We start from the raw sequence: 16,511 nt of genomic DNA on the forward strand, positions 1-16,511 counted from the left end.
TCCGGGCCCCAAGATGAGGCCCCTTTATGGCAGGAAGTCTGTCTTCCTCATCTTTGTAGCCTTGGTTCTTAGCACCTAGTAGATGCTTAATATGTTCGTTAACATACACATTTCTCGGTTGTCTCGAAACATATACATTTAGAATCCTTTCCTACACACACAAGATCCTTTTAAGAAACGGAGTAATCCATGTTAATGCGCCCTGCAAACTGTTGTACAAATGCGCCTGATTTTAGCCAAAAGGCCGAGAAGCGATTAAATGTTGTACAAATGTGAGCCGTATAATTGTTCATTTCATTCTGGTTTTACATATTTTCTGTTAAAGAGCTGCATGCCCTTATCTCATAATGCTTTAACCTCATAATGTTTTAACAGGAGAAAGTTTCAACGAGGGATTCCCGCCTACCTTTTCCAATTCTGCTGAGCCCCTCGGTTCCTTGCACTGTCAAAAAGGGAACCGAACGGAGGGGCAGGGCAGGGGGGTCAGCGAAAGCGCACACCCTTGCCAACAAGTTATGCCAAGTCCCCGCAGGTCCCTCTGTCCCAGTTCAGAATGTCCCTGGCCACGTGCGTACCCAGACTCCCCCTCCTCGAGTCCCCAACCCCGCTTCTGGCTCGGGTTCCGAACGCTGGCTTCGCTGGGAGCAGCCGCGCTGATCGCTCCCGGCTCCGCGCAGCCCGCCCTGCCGCCTCCCCCGCGCCCCCTCTCCCCCCTGTACTTTGTCACTCAGCGCTGACCTGCGGCCCGCAGGGGCGTGCACGTGACCGAGAAACTTTGGTAGCCCCGGGGCGGCTGGCGGCGGGGCCAGGAGCCGGCGGCTGAGCTCCCCCGCGCGGCGCGCTCTGTGGCCGGAAGGCGCTCGGTGGGCCGAGCTGCCTGGGCGTGCGGGTGCGCCAGCCCGCGGGGAAGGCGCAGCCGAGCGCCGCGCGGACCCCGGGATCCCGCGGCAGCGCGCTTGCCGCCGGCGGCGCGGTCAGCCCGGGGCCCCGCCTGCGCGGCCCGGGCGGCGGCGCCCAGGGACGCCGGGGGCCCGCTCGCGCCCGCCGTCGCCTCCGCCACTCGGTTACCTCGATCCTCCCGTCTCTGTCGCTTCCCACTTCCCTCACTCCTTAATCTGGATGGGAAGTTGGGGAAAATGGACAGGGTCGTGCTGGCGTGGGTTGCTCTCTTCTGGCTAACAGGTAAGAGGCGTTTTCTACCGAGACGGATAACTTTATATGTATTCCGGTACTGGTACTGTTCTAACCCTAGCCCACCCACCGCACCCCCAGTTACCCCCCATTGTGCTTAAAGCTACTTAGCAGGCTGGTGGTAAGTGGGGGGAGGGGTGTGTGTGTGTGTGTGTGTGTGTGTGTGTGTGTTAGAATGATGGGGGAGGCGGGGAGAAACCCCGTATCAAGTGAGCTGGATCGAGATGCAGGTGTTTTGACTCATTCGAGATATGAGATTGTTCTTTCCAGTGTTCATTTCTCCTTTCATACAACGGTTCTTCCTCGGTCTTATCTTGACTTTGTAATGCTGTGAGTCCTGGGAAAAGCCTGGTTGGGAAAAAAAAAATGAAAGCTGGGAGGAAACTGATTAATTAAGAGAACTGGTTTTCTGGGGGTTGGAAGTAAAGGAGTGTCTTCTTAATTCCTTCCCTAGAGAAGCCGCGAGCCCCAGGGGCATTCTTCAGTGGCTCCCAGGTGTGCAGGGGAGCAGGGATGAGGAAGGACACGGGGATGGAGGCTTGATTGGTTGTGGAGTTGAGGGCCCCACTCGCATTTGGTACCATTTGGGGAGTGGTCCCATAGAAGAGAAGAGCCTTCTTCCCCCCATAAACAGGTGGGAACACCCCCTAATAAAGATAATTTGCAGAGACATTCAGAAGGTAGGGCCTTCCCTTAGCATTAGAGTCACTTCCTCTAGCTGAGACCACTGTGTTTCCCCCTCCCTTTTGGTGAACTTTCTCCCCACCCTCCTGGGGTCTGGAACGGCTCTGGTTCCTAACACGTGTTCCCACAGGATGATCTGTGAGGTTGAGAGATAGGTGGCCAGGCTGAATGGGCAGCCCTGAGAGATTCACAGAGCAGCCCTGCCTTGGGTGGAGGTGGAGGGGTTAGGAAGGCTTGGGTAGTCTGGACTGGGTCTGAGGCAACAACTCAAAGCAAGGTGGAACCGAGTGATGGAGGAGAGGAACAAGGGAGCAGAAAAGTGGTGAAGACAAGATGGGGTAGTGAAGGGCAGGAGAGAAAATGGAAAATAGCACCAAGAACAAAGTTGTGTCCCCTCTGGGAGCACTGCAGACTGGGAAAAATCAAGTCAGTAGGAAAAGAGGAACAAGATAAAAATATCTAAGGCAAGTGACTGAAAGAGGGTAAAATACATTTAAGAAGAAAGACAAAACCACTATGTCACTTAGCTTCAGAATAAGATTATAGATTGCTTCAGTTTTTCTTTCTATTCCTAATGAAGGGTCCCTAACACTGGCTTTTGCCCCCTGTGGGGCTTAGGTTTGGGGAGGGGTCCCTCAGCAGAGTTAGCCTCTTCTCTTGGCTGCTGTGAGTTCATCCCTCCCACATTATTCAAATATGAATCATCTCTAATTTCAGGGATTGCCTGATCCACGTCTCCCCACTCCCCTGGCCTCCCAGTGCCTTCTACTTCCACCCTCACTGATTCTGAACGTCCTTAATTTGCCTCTACTTCTCAGTTATCATATTTGAGGGGAACTTTGGCCTCGAACCTTTATCACCGCCTCCCTGAAGTCCGCTAGGCATCTGGGGAGGGGTCCCCAAGTCAGAGGTGCTCTTCCAGACACCCTGGGGTATACCCAGAAAGAGCTCTCTAGGGATTTGCAGGGCATGGGGCAGAAGGGGAACATATAGCCCTTGCTAGATGGCTGACAGCTTTTCATGAAATGGTCCCTGGGACCATCTAATTCAGTCCTCTCAGTTTATACAAATGGAGGCCCAGAGAGGCAACGTGCACACAGCGAGTGTGTGTTGGAGCGGGCGCTAGACCCAGTCCTCGCAGACCCCGGGCCAGTCCTGTTTGCACTCTCCTGAGCTCCCTCTCTGAGCTTTGTGGGGTGTGTGTGTGGGGGGGGGGGTTGTTTTTGTCTTGAGGGAAGGTGCTGCTTCATCTGGTCTGTGCTTTCTCCCATCCGTACCTGGAGAGGTTGCTCCTGCCTGGAAGCAGGCAACAGGTTAGTTATCAGGGCCATCCCAGCTGTCAGAGGGCTGGGACTTCCAGCCTCTGCAAGTAAGCCTGGCTCCGGAGATCCCACTGGCATCCCCTGGTCCCAGTTTCCCCTTCCCCCCCGCATCCCACCGTGGACAAGCCTCAGCCTCAGCAAAGTGAAGCAGCTAACAATGGCGTCTGGGGAGAGGGAGGGAGGGAAGAGAGAGGAGCAGCAAGGATGAGATGGATTCAGACTCATTGTTCACAGAGCAAAGGTAAGACATTTCAGTCCAGCCCAATCAATGAATCCTCTCTTGAGTGGGTGGTGGAAGGGGAGGGAGAAAGGAAAGGACAGATTAAAAATGAGTCAGAGAGCCAGGAAAAAAACCACATTCATTCTCCCTCTCCCTCCCTTTCTCTCTCTTCTCTCTTTATCTCTTCCTCTCCTCCCCTCCCCCCCGCCCTTAGTTTCTCTCTTTTCATGCAGGCTGAGCAATTTCTAATCAACCCTTCAGGATTTTTTCCTCAGACTCTAACAGCTCCTTCCTCGTCTTTCATTACAAAAATTCTGTATTTTTTTTCTGCTGTATATTTAGCCTCATGATTTCTCATTGTCATTGTGATGCTGCTTCCTGTAATAAATTGTTTTGTTGTTGTCCTTGTCGTTTTGCACGAAACAAAATGCTTACCAGCTGCTCTTTTAGCAACAGGTACCATCTAGCAATAGGACTTGAGGAGGGTTCACTTTGTCTTTGTTCTTGAATATGGATGGCGTTTCAGCCCTTCCTGGCAGCAGAGGCTGCAAGAAACGCCAGAGCTGTGGCGACACTCTGGGAGCAGGCAGTTCGTCTTCCTGGAGACTCTTTTGGGTCTCTCTGTGACGAAGAGTGCTTGTTCTATTAGCATTTCTTTTGGTACCCTTTTGGTTGTATTCATTCATTTATTCATCTTTCTCCAGGTCTGTATTGAATTCCTGTGGTTTCTAAGTATCATGATAGGTGCTGAGAATAGAGAGAGAAAAGACACAGCCCTTGCCCTCAAAGAGTTTTCAGTCTAATCAGTGAGTCAAATGAGTTTTCAGGTAATTTTGATATGGAGGTAAGAGGTCCTATGATTAGAGCCATGAGAGCGACACAGGTGCTGCGAGAGCACGGATGAGGCATATACGTGCCTGAAACCTGGGGTGGGAGTGGAGCAGCTCGGAAACAAACTCCCAAAGAGGTGATGGCTGAGTTAATACATTTATTCACGCACAGTCAGCTGCTGAGTTACTTTCACATCCAGGCATTGTGCTGGGGTTAATAAGACAGCCCTGCCTTCAAGGAGCTTACAGTTTGATGGTGGAGACTCCAGTGATGGAACAGTGATCACACAATTATGGAATACCCTGTACAAAGGCCATGATAGAGATCTGCACTAACTGTTGTGGGTGCCTCATGGTGGCTTCTAACCCAGCCTGCAGCAGGCAGGGAGGTATCCAGACACGGTGGCTGGTTTGGTTTGCATTCAGGTAGATGCGTGGTGACCATGAGAGGATGGGCTTGGGTATGGAGGGTTAAAGTGTAATTAGCCCTGGGGAAGGAAGAGTTGCTTTCAGAGATTCCTGACACCTTAATTTCCATTATCTCCTTTCCGATCCTGTATACTTTTCAATTTTTCTCCCTCCTCTGTTCTACTTTCCTCCATGGAAGAGACCTTTTTCATACTGGAGCATCTTCTTCCAGCATCTTGTCACAGCCCTCTCCATGTCCCACCATGCTCAGCCTGGGTGCTTCTCTCTAGACTAGGAGAGGGGGGTTGTTTCAGTATCCCCATTACTCTTTAGAGTCATGATTCTGCTGAATGGCTAGTTTATACAGATTTGGGTATTAGTTCTAGTAGTCCTAGTGCAACACTATGCTAGTACCATGCTGTGGTCTTAGTTCAAGTACCTAGTGCTTAGTACAGCATTAGTAGCATTAGTACCAGGACTTGGTTAGTGGAAAGAACCCTGACCTGGGATTTGAGGATTGGGTTCCAGTCCCATCTTCTTCACAAATTAACTGTATATCCATGGGATCTGGGTCTTATGATCAGTTTTTTTCTTTTTGGCATGTAATTTTATTTTTTCATTGAGATATAATTGACATGTAACATTAGTTTCAGGTGTACAACATGAGTTCATGTTTGTATATATTATGAAATGATCACAACAGTAAGTCTAGTTAACATCCATCACCATATATAGTTACAAATTTTTTTCTTGTGATAACTTTCAACATTTATTCTGTTAGCCACTTTCAAATAGTCAACACAGTATTATTAACTATAGCCATCATGCTGTGCATTATATCCTCAGGACTTATTTATTTTATAACTGGAAGCTTGTAGACTTTGACCCCCTTCACCCACCCACCACCTCTGGCAACCACCAATCTGTTCTCTGTATCTATGAGCTCATTTTTTTGTTTTTTCTTTTTAAAGTTTACATGTATAAGTGAGATCATACAGTATTTGTCTTTCTGACTTATTTCACTTAACATAATGACCTCAGGGTCCATCCATGTTGTCACAAATGGCAAGATTTTATTCTTTTTTATGACTGAATAATATTCCATTGTGTGTACATGTATATAAATATAAATTTTATATATATATACACACATATAAAAAATATACATGGCACCTTCTTTATCCATTCATGAAGCGACGGACACTTAGGTTGTTTCCATATCTTGTCTATTGTAAATAAAGCTGCAGTGAACATGGGGTTGCATGTATTATAATCTTTTGAATGAGGTCACATCTTAGGTCACTTTCAGCTCTAAGATTCTATGGTTCTGAACTTTTCTCCATTTAATTTTGATGAGTTGGAAATCAAACTTACAAAGCAATAGATCCTTAGTGAGGAGCCATGGAGGGAGCCCCATTTGTCTTCAGCCTTTCCCTGACCACTAATGATTGGAATGAAAAATGGCAGCTGGGAAGGGAGAGCTCTTGTTACCATTTTCAGAGGAACAAGTGGAGTAGCACTGAGTGCTTGGTGGACAGGATAGGGTCCACTCTGAACAATTAAATGTAGTCATACGGGGGACTGCTGAAGCAAGGCAAGTGCTTTGGGCCAGATGAGATGAATCCTACTCTAGCCAACATGGCCCTAGAATGTCCCTTCTAGTCTCAACTTCTTGTTCCAGGACACACTCACCTCTTCACCCCTTCCAACTATTTTAGCTCTTATATCAACTTACCGCCAATCAGGAATATAAAGAAAGGTATGATCTGACTGTTGCTCTTGCTTATTTAGATACTGTAATGCTTTTCTATGTGTTAAATGGCTTTCATGGACATTATCCCTTTTGTTCCTTCTAAGTAAGTAAGGCTGATATTACCTACCTATACATAAAAGGGAGTAAATTACTTGTCTAAGTCTATGGTATCTTATTGATTATCATAAGAAATAGTGTCACTGACTTACATATGACTTGGTTGTTTCAAATGCCTGAATCCAAGAGAAACATTATTTTCTGGTTAAGGTGGGTAAAACTGGAACTCCTGATTTAAGGGAACATACATGGTATCTATTATGGGGCATTGGGTAGTGAGGCTCAGAGTTCATAGAACTCAGGGAAATATTACAGGGAGAAGTGATGAAGAATAGCATTTAGCATTTCTAATTAAATCCTAAGATCTACAGGAAAAGAGTGAATGAGGAGTGCTCTAGTGAGGCACAGAAGAGCAGTGGATGTGACCCTGTGACAGCAGAGACTGCTGGCATGTCAGAGCTCCTCTGGGACTAGGGGCTGGTACTGTGCACCCAGGAGCTACACAGGATGTCACTGTGGCATATGTACGCTTAAAATCTTGGTCTTCAAGATGGCTTTTGGCTTCCTGAGAATGAAAGAAGGCATTTTGGATAACTAGAGTTCTTTATGGGCCACGAAACAAGGAAGAACTCAGAAGAACATGATGCTTCCCTGTTCTCCTACAGCAGCTAGAGCCCTGCAGGACGTGGTTCTCTAAAATAGGAGTAGAACCTTCACATTCAACTGGGATCCTGCATCGTTACTCCTCCTTTGCCCTTGGCTCGTCAGGGGGCTGTTGGGGGAGAGGGATGAGGCTCAAACTGACCTGGATTTGAATACTAACCTAATAGTTTACCTTATTTTCTTTAAAGTGGGGAAGCTAACTTACCTTATAGGGTTGTTGTGATAATTAAAATGAGATTATGTACAACTCGTAGCACAGTATTTGGCAAATAGTAAGCTCTCAATACTTATTATGAACCTCAAATAGGAATATTAGTCAGCATTTTGATGCAGCAACAAGCAACCCCATAATCTCAACAGCTCACAACACCAAACATTTAGTCGCTCGTGTTCTATGAGAGCTGCAGTCAGTTACAGGTCAACTGTAGCCAATTGGTGGACTTGGCTCAGTTCCAAATGTCTTCTTAGTCCAAGGCCCAGGATGAAGGAGCAGCCACTATCTAGGCATGCTGTTCTCATGGTGGAGGACTCAAGGTGGGTAGGGGGAGGGCACAGAGCCAAACCACACAAATGCCTTTTAAGCTTCTGCTTGGACAAGTCTTATGGTACATGTACTCATGTTCCATTGACCAAAGCATGTCACATGGCCAAGCTTCTAGTCATTGGAGTAGTAAGTGTACTCTACCTCCAGGGAACAATCTAAGAGTGAGGAGGGAAAACTAACTGGGAACAAATAATACAATCTATCAACTGAGTTAAATCATTCAACAAATGGGTTGAGTACCTACTACGTAGCAGACTTTTTAAAAGCCTGAAGGAGAGAGCTTGTTATTAATGGCAGAGACAGATGACTAAATAGGAACTTCTCGGGCAAGGTGATGTGATTCTCTAGGGTAATATGACTGCAATAAGAGCAAGAAGAAGCATCTACAGGAAGTGCTAGCTGAGGAAGTCCGGAAAGATAGGTAGGAGTTACTAGAGAAAGAGTGGGACGGAGAGAAGGGAAATTTACAGAGGAAACGGCATGTGCAAAAGCCAACAATCAAAAGAGGACATGATGTTTTTCAAAAAGTACAAATATTTTAGTATAGCTGGAGAATTTAGTGGTGTGGGAGAAATGGAAGAGAGTGGCCCCATCTGAAATGAGCCCTTGTACCTCTGAATGCCTAGAGGGAGTCTTTAAAAGGGTGAGAGTAAAGGAGTGCTGTGATCAGATGTGCATTTTCGAAATATCATTTGCACCTCAGTGTGAAGGGTAGATTAGACATAGGCAGACTTGCAGCAAAAACCAGCTAGAAGATGCTTACAGAAAGAGAGGCAAGATATGATGAGATCCTGAAGTCTTGTGGTGCAGTGGAGATGACAGAAATGGACAGAGTGACCAGAGATGGAGGAAGTAGTCCATAGTCCTGGGTTGGTTGGATGTGGAGGCTGAAAGACAGGAGTATCAAAGATGCCTCCAGGTACCTGGCTTGGGTCTGCTGGGGATGCCATTTGTGGACATGAACTAATATAGGAGGAGAAACGTGTAAGGGAGGGAGAGACAGGTTCAGTTTTTTTCATTAGATTAGTTAGAGTATAGCCTAAGATGCTATAACAAAAAGACCCTAAAATGTAGTAACTCATACAAAATTGTTCTTTTTTTTCTCTCTCCCGTAACAGTAGAGATCTAGTGGGACTGAGTCTACCATTCCCAACATGTGGCTCCCAAGACTGCTCCAGTGATAGTTACTCTTCAGCAAGCAGAAGCAAGGAAAGCAGAGGGTCAGGGCAAGTAGTTTATTTTTAGAGAGGTGGCATGGAAATAACACGCATCACTTCTCCTCACATACCTTTGTCCTGAATCTAGTCCCATGGCCACAATTAGCTGCAAGGGAGGCTAGGAAATGTAGTATGTGGCTGGCTTGGCTGGCCAGATTAAAACCTGGGAAGTTCTGTTACTAAAAGAAGGGAGCAGTTAGCATCTCCATCTATAGAATGATGAGTTTGGGGTGCTTGTATAACATCCAGATGGAGAATGAAGTTATATATTTGGGTCTGGAGCTTGGGTGAGAGATCTAAACTGGAAATACAGGTAACAAGTTGATAAAAGTGGAGAAGAGCTTTCATACAGGAGCTTTCTCTGTCCAAATGGCTGATCCATCCTAGAAGTCTGACCCACCTGAATGAATCAGGACAGCTTCCAAAGCACCTTGGCCCTGCAGGGTAGAGACTGACCTCTTTTAGTACTGCTTTAGTCGTATTGGAACAGCATGTGGGCCAGCTAGACATTACCCACGAGCTCATTTCAGATCTCTGGAAGACGAGGCAATCAGACAGAAAGGAGATATGCTTCTTGCTTTCATCTGCACAGTGGTGGCAGAGAATGGGAAAGCATGGCTCCATGGGACACACAGAACATATGCTTAATGAATGGCAAGCTCGGTGTGCACAAGTGCTAGAGTTATTGGCAGCGAATAATAACTAGGCCATGAGCAATGCCCACCTGGGCGAGGGCAGCACCAGTGTCTACTTTAGCCCCATGGGAAGGGGGGGAGATACTGATGCCCTTTAGGAGTCTTGGGGAGAAAACATGCAAGAATGCTGTCGTATTTTTTATTATCTCAAAATAGTACATCTGGTCACCCTAACCCTAAAATGGATCAAGCCATTAGGTACTATGGTAGCAAACAAGAGAAACTGATTCTGTCCAATTTAAGCAGGAAAGACATTTATTGAAAGGAAATTGAGTAACTTGCAGGACTAATAGGCAAGCTGGAGAACTAGGCTTAGAAAATAGGCAAACAGCAAGGAAATGTCTACTCTTCTTGGTAAAGGCTTTTTTTTTTTTTGCGGTACGCGGGCCTCTCACTGTTGTGGCCTCTCCCGTTGCGGAGCACAGCCTCCGGACGCGCAGGCCCAGAGGCCATGGCTCATGGGCCCAGCCGCTCCGCAGCATGTGGGATCTTCCCGGACCGGGGCACGAACCCACATCCCCTGCATCAGCAGGCAGACTCCCAACCACTGCGCCACCAGGGAAGCCCGGTAAAGGCTTTTTTATTTTATTATTTAACCCAACTATATCAAGAAGATGAATGGTTTCTACTTCTGGGGGAAAAAAGGTTCAAGCTGTGTTTTGTCTTTAAAAATTGAGCCTGTGGGTCATCATTTCCCAAAATGCTTCGCTTCCCATGCTGACATTGCTACTAAGAGATGGACACGCCATGGACCAAACCTAGTGGAGATGCTCGGACACTCCTTATCCATCTCTTACACTTAGAAAACCTGCCCATTAATTGTTCCTAAAACAATGTCCTAGGAAATTGGGACAGTATGTTAAAAATGTGAGGACAGAAAGATGAATTTCTTAAAGATCTAAGTTAAAGGCAGGAAGAGGAAGATGTGTATTGTCATACTGAATGAAGAAAAAACTTAGGAGTCTGAAAGCCAAGATATGCTGGTGAATGGGCAATTCTGAGGTCAAATCCCACTTCTGGGAGTTCAAGAGTTAAGGGATGGGTGAGCTTGATACAAAATTTCTAAAGATGCCTGTCTGTGGTGATGATAATTTTCCATGATCTTTAGCAGCAATCTTTGTTTCTCTAAAATGGGGCTGTGCTTATAGATCTGCCTCTCAAAGATGCTGGCAGGAATAGCTTACAACTAGTGGGGAAAAGGAACTTGCTTTGAAAAAAATGAAAGTACTAAAATAAGAACGGCATTTCTGTAGATACTGCTTTTGTTATCCTTGCAAGAACACAATTCGTCATGTATAGAATCCTTTTCTTTACATGAGAATTGGGGCAGGAACTTATTTTGCCACATGCAGTGAGGCATTGTCTGCACTTGGAGCTGATCCTCCCTGGCCTGGTGACTTGGTACCCCTGGTGACTAGCTGAGATGGGAGCTGATGCTCTGAGCTGTCACTCATCACTCTACTTTTAGGCAGCTTTCCTAGTTATTGACCAGAATCCATTCTCTGCACTGAGGACCACCTGCTAAGAAAGGCCCTTCCGATTCACTTGTTCATTTGTTCATTCCACATATTCATTCCATAAAATAGAGCTTGCTGTATACTGAGGGTACAGAATCAACAAATCCTGGTCCTTGCCCTCAGGGACCTTAGAGTTAGAAACCAAGTTTATATTGAATTTCTCAAGCTCAGAGACTGGTCTTTAAAATCTGTGTTCCCAGAATGTAACATTGTATTTTAAAACATATTTTTGAAGGAATTTGTATTAGATAGCCAAGGGTGGTTTTCCTGAGGATCAGGGGAACAATAGAAACAGAAGGAATGGTCTGGTGGTCTAAGAATGATGATTCCCTCCTCTGCAAATGTAGAAAACCACCTGTGATCTTCAATCTTCAATATGTCTTCTTTCAGTCAGGAGTCCTAATTTTTACAGATGTATTCTATATAGTATGATATAGGACATACTTCACTTACTTTACTCTTTCCAGTTTTGGGGGATACTTGCTTTATTTTGTAGGATGAAACATGGATTCTTTCCATACTCCTGTAAAAGCTCTTATAAGAGCTTAAAAACACAAGTCCCTTATGGTGTCACCCCTGCCTGGACTCAGACTCCCAGCCTTCCCATTGTGCCAGCACGTGTTTGTTCATGTGTGTGCATGACACACACTCAGTGCTTCTTTCAGTCTACCTCCCAGAAACTCCTCAGTTACATGCCCTGATGTTTCCCCAGGATGGGAGAATAACATATTTATAGTCAAAGAATGGAAAACATCTTAGTATGCCTGGAACTTGCATGGGCCCAAATCATGGAGAAGACCTTACATGCCGTGTCAAGGCATTTGGGTTTTATCCTAAAGGAATGGGAAGTCATTGGAGGCCTTATAGCCTGACATGATTCGATCAGTCTTTTAAAAAAAGAATATTCTAGATAGAAAAAATGTGGAGAGTACATCGGGCTGGAAGTAGGGAGACCACTGAAGAGGCTATTATAAAACCAAAAATGTAATGAGGACTTGTATAAAGTGATAGTAAGAGCTTTGGGGCCAGTCAACCTGGGTTCAAATCTGTCACTTGCTAACCCTGAGGTGTTTGGCAAGATACATACAGTTTCTGAGGATCAGTTTCTTCATCTGTAAATTGGGTGTAATGATAATACCGACTTTACAGGATTTTTGGAGAGAATTTATTAAGATACTCCATGGCACTTAATACAATTTCTAACATACAGTAAGTGTTTCATAATCACTTCCTGGTAGAAGGAATAGAAACTTGATTTATTCCCACTAGGAGTGACCATGGGAAAAGAGAAGGGTCAAATTTGAGAGAGATTTAGAATTAGTGGCCAGTGAATATAGTTAGAGCCAAAGAGGAGATGATCAAAGCTATGAGTTCTATCTACGATGATAGGACAGTGAGTATACTGGCAAAAGAGCTAGGGAGACAAGAAAGACTGGTTTATAAGCAAGAGTTGAGGTGGGAAAAGAGAAGATGATGAACAAAGTTTGGATATGTTTAATTTGAAGTATCTGTTAAACGTGCAGATGAGGTTTCATGAAGTTGAGGGTCTGAGACATAACGGGTAGTTGGAACCATGGGAGAATAAGATTTCTTAAATCAAATGCACAGGTGAACATTACAAAGAGGCTGAAAAATTTTAATTTATTTACCTGGCATTCAAAGGTATTCTTATTAGCCTGTATAGACTCCAGCATAAGAAGTACTAGGTTTTTGGCATCTGACAGGTGGTAACATAGAAAAACAAAAAAAATCTATAAGAGGTGGGACCCAAGTTCAGGATACTAACCTAGCCCCAGGGCAGATCTATTGGGAATTGGAGTCAGAGGGAGGGTGTTCCCAGGCCAAATCTCAGTGTCCCTGGGGAACTGTCAATCTTGGTCCTCATCCAAATTAGCTACTATCTCTGAAGGGCCCGATCTGGGGTAGGAGTGGGTGTCCCATGAGAGGTAGTTTTTGAAGTTGGGTGGATAGCAAGGTTACAGTTTCAGATATGGATCAGTCATGTGTGAGGATAGAGGGAACAAAACCTACAGTCATGTGTGAGGATAGAGGGAACAAAACCTAATCCTCAGGAGAAGGGCTTATATCAGAGCCCAGGCAAGCAGAATGGAACTCAGGGCAAGGCTTTGGTACCAGTGGATTGCAAATCAGGTGGAAACACAGTCTCACATAAACACAGGCTGAGGGAAAGACATGTGGCTCAGTGGGTGTAGGAACCCCTGCCCTCGCCCAGAATCCAGGGTTAGGGCCAGAAGAGCAATTCTAGACCTTACCCTCCAGTGGGAATGGGGTTCCTAATAGGTTTGGCCTGGGCAGGCTTGGGACCTGGGTGGCATTCATCCTACATTTTGATGCTTCTAGAGCTAACACAGGGATTGGCATCTTCAGCTTTCTCTCTAACTCTTCACTTTTATGGTCCTCAAAGATCCAATAAACTGACATTTCCTTGAAATTCCTAGATCTGTCCTCTCCAGCTATCCAGATCTATCCTTAGCTTAGATTCCCAAGGTTTCCATTATACCTGCATATATATACATCTCTGTGTATGTGTACACACACTCAGGGTACCCTCGGTTTCCAGCTTCCAGGAGCAGCAACAGCTACATTTATTGAGTGCTTACTGTATACCAGTGTTATCCTAAGTGCTTAGGATAAAATCTTTTTTTTTTTTTTTTTTTTTTTTGCGGTACGCGGGCCTCTCACTGTCGTGGCCTCTCCCGTTGCGGAGCACAGGCTCCGGACGCACAGGCTCAGCGGCCATGGCTCACGGGCCCAGCCGCTCCGCGGCATGTGGGATCTTCCCGGACCGGGGCACGAACCCGCGTCCCCTGCATCGGCAGGCAGACTCCCAACCACTGCGCCACCAGGGAAGCCCAGGATAAAATCTTATTTAACCCTCAAACAGCTCCATAAGATAGTTACTATTATTCTGGTTTTACCAGTAAGGAAACTGAAAGTCCTAAGACTTAAGTAATTTGCCTTATGTCATGCAGCTAGGAAGTGGTAGGGCTTGGATTCTAACTTAGGACTCACTCTAAAATCCATGCCTTTAATTATCATGCTGTAAAGAGGCAGATGTTTCTGGAAACATATTCTTTATTCTTTGGAACATGAACTTATGTGTGTGTCATAGAAGCTGTGAATTGACTAACCTCTATTAATAATTAAGGGAGTGCACAATTTTAAAAAATGATAATTAAGGGAGCTGAATGGCTTGGTCAAGTAGCTAATCCATTAACAGAGAACAGAGCTGAGGAGGGGGTTATTCTTAGTAATCATCTAATGAAGAAAACCCCATACTTAACTCTCTCAAAAAAACCAAAAACAACCCTCCCCCCCCCAACACTTTTGTCTGCACCTGCCTCCTTCGCTGGTTTCATTTATCTTGGAATGCTAAGGAAATGTGATTTCCCAAGAAGAGCCTGAATAGGTAGCAGAGAAGAAGGGTGGTTGGTCAACTACCGAGCATTGTGCTGGGAACAACGCCTGTGATTGGTTATCCAGTCTCAACCACTGCTAACTGAAGACACTTCAACTCTCTGTCCCATTTTGTTACCTGGAAAACTGGAGCGTGAATAAGGTTTTGAAGAAGAACTACAAGGTTAAAAATTAATGCAATAGAATTTAAGGAGAAACTGTTGAAAAAAAAAAAAAGCCTTTTCCTCATCCAGGTGTGTGAGTTGGAAAGAGTGGAATCAGCCACACCAACATTTGGGGGTGGTGAAGGGAAGCAGTGGAGCCTGGGAACTAGGGTTCTTTTCTGAGCTGGGGTTCTTTTCTAGGAATTATTTGCCCCTCAGTGGGGCTGATCTACATCATTTGGCTGTAATCAAACCTATTAGTGGTGGATGTTCATCGAGATTCAGGAGCCTTAGAATGGGAGGCGAGGCAAAAGGCAGGAAAGGTGAGGTAGGATTTGCATTTGAGATCTCCCCTCTACTGGTCATGGTCAAGGTTCTCTGTTATAGAGTTCACTCTCTGCAGGCGCCCAGAGAGAGAGATAAGGTTTGTTAACAACTCTGTTGAGTAAGGAATATGAGGCTCATTTTACAGGTGAGTATTGCTTAAGAGGCTTCATTAAGGTCTCACCATTAGTACAACGGCCAGATGAGATTCAAAGCCCTATCTTTTGACGCCAATGCTCTCTTACTATACTATGCTGTTTATAAGTCATTTAACCCGTTTTCTCTGCAAAGTCCTAGAAATTCCCATGTTAATAGTCATTCATTTGCTCACCCATTCCTTCATTTATTCCATAGTAGCTATCGAGCACTATTTAGTGTTTAGCACTATTTCAGATTTAGTGTTTCGAAACACTAAATCTCAAATATTCTGTTGCATTCTCTTCCCAGTTCCATAGAATGCAGAAACCTTTTCTCCCTAACAGGAATTAGAACCTAGTTTTCACAGTGCTTTCATGGAAGAGAGGCACTGGTCTGGAACTCAGAAGTAGGTACAAATATGGTATCTTGCCCTTGTTAAGAGAGCTTCTATAAAGACAGTTTCATGAATAAGTGCATGTTTGAGCTGTGAGAGTGAGTTTGCTTTGTGGGATGTCATTGGGACCATGGGCAATAGTGAAGAACAGTAGGCTTCCCCTGGAAACTAGCCCTTTCTTGTATGTCTCAAGTCCACCTGCAATTCTAGGGTGAAACTCTTTGCCTCAAGCTACCTGAAGCTGGCTTGGCAGGCTCCTGGATTCAACTCTGAACCTCTTTATCATGTCTTTCTATTCATATTCCGTTTTTCTGCCTCTCATCGTGATTCTACTTCTGCTTCTAACCTTAGATCAAGCTAGAAACTCTTAACTCTCCCATTCACCTGAAGAAGTTATGTTCTCTTTGCCTGGAATTTCTAGATCTTACCATTGAGTTCATAGAAGCCCTTTGCCTCTCAAACACTCCCCTGGGCTTTCATTCACTGAAATTTCCCTCTCTTTCTTGGACACCAAGCCTCAAACTGATCTTTTTAAACACTTAAACTTCTCATCTGCTTTCTAGTCTCCCCCCACCCTTTTTTGATTACCCTTCAAAGCTTTTGAACTTAGTCTACTGCTTTTGATCCAAAATTCTCCATTCCTCTCAAAGCCTTCTTTTCCCCTTAATCTCTGTCTTGTTTGCTGGGTCACCAGCTGGAAGGGAAGTCACTTCCTCCTGAAGTCATATGTCCTGGCTTCACTGTCCTCATTTATCAAATAGCTGTTGAGTATCTATGGGTTTCACCCAGGACAGCAAGATAAGACACATTCCTTACCTGACCCGACAAGTCTGATGGAGGCATGAAAATAAGTATAAAATTATTACAAAATTATTATAGTAAATGTCTAGAGGAGAATGCTGGGGATACTGATGGCACAAAGGAGGAAGTGACAAATGGATTGACTGGTCACAGAAGACTGGACAAGAAGCCT

The 16,511-nt window shown here is 45.1% G+C and overlaps 2 protein-coding genes across 5 annotated transcripts in view; one reads left to right on the top strand and one right to left on the bottom strand.

Annotated features, from left to right (window-relative positions):
• MAEL (maelstrom spermatogenic transposon silencer) overlaps nt 1–864 on the bottom strand; it is a 67,449-nt gene extending 66,585 nt beyond the window's left edge. Inside the window, exon 1 of one of the 2 annotated variants that reach the window (XM_060286136.1) lies at nt 739–864. The gene's annotated coding sequence lies outside the window, so the exon portion shown is untranslated. Of the gene's footprint in view, nt 1–406; nt 422–738 lie in introns of those variants that run through there. The other variant, XM_060286142.1, reaches the window with a different exon arrangement.
• Nucleotides 865–997: 133 nt separating this feature from the next.
• Nucleotides 998–16,511, top strand: part of ILDR2 (immunoglobulin like domain containing receptor 2) — a 58,689-nt gene continuing 43,175 nt past the window's right edge. For all 3 annotated transcript variants that reach the window (XM_070043999.1, XM_060296897.1, XM_060296892.1), the window contains exon 1: nt 998–1,182. In XM_070043999.1, coding sequence (XP_069900100.1) covers nt 1,137–1,182 — 46 coding nt within the window. In that variant the 5' untranslated portion in view covers nt 998–1,136. The remainder of the gene's footprint in view (nt 1,183–16,511) is intronic.

The sequence above is a fragment of the Globicephala melas genome, chromosome 1, assembly GCF_963455315.2.
Source record: "Globicephala melas chromosome 1, mGloMel1.2, whole genome shotgun sequence".
Taxonomy (NCBI): Eukaryota; Metazoa; Chordata; class Mammalia; order Artiodactyla; family Delphinidae; genus Globicephala; species Globicephala melas.